General features: G+C 33.4%; 1 protein-coding gene across 2 annotated transcripts in view; it reads left to right on the top strand.

Annotated features, from left to right (window-relative positions):
* The window catches only part of MAEL (maelstrom spermatogenic transposon silencer), a 33,614-nt gene that overhangs the window by 9,995 nt on the left and 16,967 nt on the right, over nucleotides 1-6,652 (top strand). For both annotated transcript variants that reach the window (XM_012802693.2, XM_003785738.3), the window contains 3 exons: nucleotides 3,399-3,523; nucleotides 4,241-4,295; nucleotides 4,421-4,562. In XM_012802693.2, coding sequence (XP_012658147.1) covers nucleotides 3,399-3,523; nucleotides 4,241-4,295; nucleotides 4,421-4,562 — 322 coding nt within the window. The remainder of the gene's footprint in view (nucleotides 1-3,398; nucleotides 3,524-4,240; nucleotides 4,296-4,420; nucleotides 4,563-6,652) is intronic.

Genomic DNA, 6,652 nt, shown 5'->3' with positions numbered 1-6,652 from the left:
AAGTAAGCTAAAAACCTAGAAAGGATTTGACATTCTAGGTGTCATTAAGAAAATTTGTAATTTATGGGAGGAGGTTAAAAAATAACATTAATAGGAGTTTGGAGGAAGTTGCCAGCCCTCGTGGATGACTTTTGAGGGGTTTGAGACTTCAGTGGAAGAAGTAACTGAAGACGTAATAGAACTAGCAAGAAAACTAGAATTAGAAGTGGAACCCAGAGATGTGACTGAATTGCTGCAATCTCATGAGAAAACTTTTAGGTGGTAGAATTGTTTCTTACATGTGAGCAAAGAGTGATTCCTTGAAATGGAATCAATTCCTGGTGAATATCTTCAAAAATTGTTGAAATGACAACAAAAGGACTTCGAAATCACATAAAGTTAATAAAGCAGTGGCAGGGTTTGAGAAGATTGACTCCAATTTTGAAAGACATAATGCTATGAGTAAGATGCTAATTAAATGGCATCACATACTTTAGAGAAATCTTTCACGAGAATGAGTTCATTGATAAGGCAAACTTCATTGTTGTCCTATTTTAAGAAATTGCCAGAGCCACCCCAATCTTTAGCAGCCACCATCCTGACCAGTCAGCAGCCATCAACAAGAAGACAAGACCCTCCACCAACAAAAATATTGTGCTGTTACCAGCACTTTTAGCAATATTTTAATATTTAATATTTTAAAATTAGGGATGTGTATGTTTTTAGACATGCTGTTGCACTCAATGGATTACAATATAGTCTGTTGCATATAACTTTTATATGCATTGGGAAACCAAAATATTTGCATGACTCTATTTTGATGCTCACTTTATTGCCACAGTCTGGAACCAAATCCACAATATCTACAAGCTATACCAATATTGCCACTTTGGCTCAGAAGCTAACAGCTGCACATTTTAATGAATGCTTTATCTGCATCTCAGATGATTTGTGTCTGTTGATCATGTAATTTCCTTATGTTAAACCAACCTTGCTGTCCAAGAACAAACCCAACAGAGTGACTATAGAAAGAGGGTGTCCAAAAAGTATATATACATTTTAAGAAAGGAAAAGCCATATTAAATGTATAATCCAGTCACATTTGACTTCTGCAATTATTAGAGGTCTTCAAAGTGGCTTGTATTCATCTTTACCAGTATATGTTGAGTATTACAATTTTAATACAGTTCTTTTCCTTCAAATGTGTATACTTTTTCTCAAACCCTCTGTATATCTTAAATTACTGAGTCTGGTTTGCTGCTATTTTGTTTCATGATTTTTGCAGTTTTGTTAAAGACTAAGATTAACCTTACTTAATTTTACTGTTAAGTTTATTTTGCCATAATAAAATGGATTGGAAAATAGGTTTGATGTTTTTTGGTTCTGCAGAAATACTGACTATTGCCTTTAATTTCCCTGAACATGTTAAGCTTAGTTATTTTAAGGTCTTACATCTGATAATGTTATCATAGAATTTTCCTTTGGAATTGATTAATTTTTAGTCAGGATCTTATTCTATTTGACTGGGCTAGAGTGGTATCATTATACCTCGCTGCAGCTTCAAACCCCTGGGCTCAAGCAGTCCTCCTGCCAAAGCTTCCTGAGAAGCTGAGACTAGACTATAGGAGTATACCACCAAATCCAGCTAATTTGTAAGATTTTATAGAGGGGCAGCACCTGTGGCTCAAGGAGTAGGGCACCGGCCCCATATACCAGGAGTGACAGATTCAAGCCCGGCCCCAGCCAAAAAAAAAAAAAAAAAAAAAAAAAAAAAAGATTTTTATAGAGATGGCATCTTGCTGTTGCCCAGTTGGTCTCAGACTCCTGAACTCAAACTATCTTTCTACGTCATTCTCTTAAGGTGCTAAGATTTACAGGCATAAAACACTGTGCCCAGCATTGAGTTTGAGTATAGGAGTATAGTCTTTTGGTTATCTTAATGTTCAAGCAAGTTATCAGATCTCTTCATATATATAGTTATTTTTAACTGAGTGCTAAACAGGATATATAAAAACTCGTTTCTGTCCAAAGAAGATTTATGATTGCATGTGCCAGAAGGATGGAGTTGTTGATATCTCAGATTACTTTAATTCATTTTTAGGGATTAAGGTAATTTAAAGGTAGCTTTAGGATTTATAAAAGTTAGTCTATGTCTAGTTGATCATTATTAGAGAAAGGGTTATAACTAGACAGATTACCACCAAAGGATTATCAGTAAAATTTATGGTTGACTTCATAGCATAAATAGTAGAAGACAGAAGACAACAGTATTTTTTTAAGTGTAAATTTTTTTATTTATGTAAATAATGCTGAAATATTTTTAATTCTTACCAGCTCTTGGTCTACTAAAAACTCTGTCCAGTTTCTCAGCCTTCAAATCTCCTTTTCTAGAATTGTTAAATACCCTTGGGGAAAACAAATCCACGTGACAGATTCAACTGTCTAGGATTTTTCTTTTCAAGATTTTGGGCCCATAATTCCTTACTGCATTTTTATCTCTATAGTACTTTCAGACAAGTGTTTTCATTTGTTTAGTTTTCCCTAGTCATCATAAGACTTCATCTTTTTTTGTAGTTTCTAATTTTATGCTAAAATTTGTAATTCGATTTCAAATATAAGCATAATTATTTAAAACCTGCATCTTCTTGAATGCTTATGGGTATCTTTATTGACTTTATTTTGGTTCTTTCTTTTCTGTGTGTACCTTGTTGTTCATAGAGCATTTGGGGGGGGGGGAATGATTTTAAAGTAATTTGAGGTTTCCGATGATGTGGTCTTTCTCCGGAGAGGATTTATTTTGCTTCTTTCAGGCCCCAAAAGCTTCCAAAAGCACCTGCTCAGCCATTGGACTTCCTCATCTGGAATTGGCAAATGACCCAGGGGGAAAAGTCCCCCCAAACTAGTCTCACTTATCTGGATTTCAGTAGTCTCTTACATTTTGACCAATAATTCCTTACTGTCCTGTGTGCTTATAATACCCTCAAGCTTCTTGTTATTTTTTATGAGAGAGTTGGTCTGAATTACTTCACCCTTTTTCCTCCTGGAAGTGGAAATTTTCAGCATATAACCTTTTCAAAAAACAGTCACAACTAGTAAATTCTTAAGACTTATTAATAAAACACTTACGAAAAGCAGCATGGGAATAGTGAAAACACTGCAGGCCTGATCACTTAATAAACCTGAGTTTGAATAATAATTTAACTTTTCACCAATTATTATTAATTTATGTGATTCTCAGTTGTCTTTACTGTGTATTTATCATGTAGAATGACTGTAAGATTATGGATCAAAATATGTAAAGTACCTAAACATAGCCAGGCATAGTACAATATGAGTTAGCCTTTAACTCTACTCCTTCTATACCTTCCTTGTAACATTTTTCTTGCTCAAAATTTGAACTTTATCTTTTTTTTATTCAGGTGATTCTAGTCACAAGATTCCTATTTCAAACTTTGAATATGGGCATGACCAAGCAGCTGTGTTACAAAACCTTTATAGATTTATTCGTCCATACCCAGGGAATTGGCCACCTATTTACTGCAAGGTAATTTCAAGTTAAGAAATTCTCTTAAGGGATCCAAACCTGTGGGTGGTGACCCACAGGAACTGTATTAAAGGTCCACAGTATTAGGAAGGTTGAGAACCACTGTGCTAAAAGATCGTCAAAAGATGAATTGGTTTTGAATGTAATTAGGTATGATGCCTTTAATTTTTTTTTTTTCTGATTTTGGAAGGATTTTGAAGATTATAAAAGCTGAACATATCTCTACTTTGGTAAATTTCCTGTTTTTTGAATTTCCCACTCTGAAATATTTGCAATATCATTTTGCCTTGATGAAGCCCCTTCTACCTCTTTTGTAATATTTAGAGAGACTATATTCTTTCTTTTGTCCAAATTTTTCTAAGGCATAAGAGTTAGGTTTTAATTAACCTTGCTACTTACTATAACAATGAGCAGACTACCTAGTCTTTTTTTGAACATTGATTCCTTCATTCACCTCCCTAGGTCCTGCTTTTCGAAGTATGTTAATATTGCTGTATATGAGCAAACATAACTGGTATTAACAGTGTAATAATAGTGGTCTTTTCAAGTGTACATCAATTATTTTTATAGTTATTAGTTCACAAAGTCTTAAGTCTTTCTCTCCTGTACCCCCTGTATCCCCAGCCCCATTTTAAAAGGAGAATATTAATTAATACAAGTCATTTTTATGTTATTTGCAATGCAAGAAAACAAAAATAATTTTTTTTTCTTCTGCAGTCTGATGATAGAGCCAGAGTGAACTGGTGTTTGAAACACATGGCAAAGGCATCAGGTAGGTAAAACTCTGGGTCACTGCAGAAGCACATTATAACATCTGTGTTTGTTTCCAGTTTGGTATATATGTTCTAAGTCCCTAAATTTACTAATCATATGTGTGTTTCTGTTTACTATTGAAAGAAATCAGGCAAGATCTAGAACTTCTCACTGTAGAGGACCTTGTAGTGGGGATTTACCAGCAAAAATTTCTCAAAGAGCCCTCCAAGACCTGGGTTCGAAGTCTCCTAGATGTGGCCATGTGGGATTATTCTAGCAACACAAGGTATTGATAGAAATTATGTAATATAGGAATTTTGACTTCTTTTCTAAACTGAGAAAATATAGTAGGACTAGTTATTTTTCCTTTTTATACACTATTTTCCTGTGAAGCCTTAGTAGTGTTGTATTACCTTGAATATAAGATTTTGTTGATTGTAAGATATATTACTTTGTGTATTGCTCAAAGCTAAAGCTGCCAAGTAAATTGTTATTTCTTACCATTTAGAATTTCAGTATTGATGAATGTTTTTAGAATTATTTAGACAGATTTTTTTATTATATGGAACTCTTGCACTTACATATAAATGAATATATTAGTGAAATAAATTTGACAGAAGTATTTTTATTATGAAATAATTTTAGACTTAGAGTACTGAGAATAATACAAAGTATACTATTCTTTCAGATTCTCTAATTATTAACATTTTAATATTTTATTTAAGTATAAACTCAGTTTTTCTAATGCACTTGCAAAGTAAGCGGCTTTCATTGTATATCTCTCTGTACCCAAATACTTAAGTGTGTTTCCTAAGATAAGAGCATTAGAATTACCATTGTATAATTACCAAAATCAGGATATTTGCATTGATACTACTATCTAATGTGAAGACCATATTTTGTTTGTTGGTCTAATAATGGTTTTTGTAGCCAAAAAACAATGTCTGGAGTCCAGTACAAGATTATGTGTTGCACTTAGGTATTATGTCTCTTTAAGCTCCTTTTATCAAGTTCTTCAGTCTTACTCTGATTTTTATTTTACAGACCTGTTATTTTATAGAATGTTTCTCAGTTCAAGTTGGTCTGTATTTCCTCATGATTAGACTGAGGTTTTACATTTTTAGCAGGACTATCTCAAAAATGATGATGTGTCTTCTCAGTATGTCACATCTGGACACATGTGATAATAGTTTGTCTCATTACTGATAATGATAACTTTGATCACTTAAGTAATGTCTGTCAGAATTCTAAATTGGAAAGTCACTATTTTTCACCTTATAATTAATAAATATTTTTTAGAGAAATACTTTTAAATTAGGTAGCCATTCTTCAGCCTTTCATATACTAATAATACCCAGTGACTATTTTTGCTTGTATTAATTATTACTATATTAGTGAAATAGTGATATTTTTCCCCTAATTCAATTGATCCTTCTACATAATTCTACTGTAAAGAAGAAATTTTTTCTTTTCACCCTTTTTTTTTTCATTTATATGAGTATGGACTCAAGGATTGCTATTCAGTGAATTATAATCTCTTAATGTATTTTTATGCTCAGATTGTTCTGGCCAGAGGGACTCCCTTCTGTGTTCTTTTCACATGTTTTCATCATTCTTTGAACCCTTCTTTGCTATCTGACACAGGCTTATTTTATACTTTCTCTGTTCCAGCCATGAGTTAGCCATTTCTACAAAGATGCCTGGTTCCTTTTAGTGGAATATAGCATTTTGAGTACAGGATCTGGGTGCAAGTTATGCTTGTTTCTTAATAGAGTGTCATTATGTTTAGGGTCTCCTTTGTGGACAGAGCTAGGAAGCATATATACGTGTCTATACACACCCTCCATACACATTATGTCACTGGGTCTCTGTCTTTCACCACTGAGTAGTTCATATGGAACCCACAATTATAATCCAGTATCATAAAATTCTCTGTTCCACTTTTTGTTTTTCTGTTTCTTTGCTCTGAGAGAAGGGAATACTGGCTCTCAGTATTTTTTTCAGAATTGTGTGATAATACCATAGTTTTTTAAAAAAAAAGACTAACAGTGGTTCAGGATTTAGTTACTTTTAGTCTGAATGTATGTAGTCAGAATACCTCGTTCAAAAGACTTTTTTCTCCCGTAAGTGTACTGAAGTTATTTTTTTGAAATATAGTTGATTTTATATGGAGTCAGAAAAAACCTCAAGTAGCCAAGACATTACTCAGGAATAAAAACAAAGCAGGAGGAATCACGCTACCAGACCTCAGATTATACTATATAAATCCATAGTGATCAAAACAGCATAGTACTGGCACAAAAATAGAGAGGTAGATGTATGGAACAGAATAGAGAACCAAGGGATGAATCCAGCTACTTACCAGTACCTGATCTT

The sequence above is a fragment of the Otolemur garnettii genome, unplaced genomic scaffold (assembly GCF_000181295.1).
Source record: "Otolemur garnettii isolate 467f Iridium unplaced genomic scaffold, OtoGar3 scaffold00016, whole genome shotgun sequence".
Taxonomy (NCBI): domain Eukaryota; kingdom Metazoa; phylum Chordata; class Mammalia; order Primates; family Galagidae; genus Otolemur; species Otolemur garnettii.
This window is presented reverse-complemented; position numbering and strand designations above follow the sequence as displayed.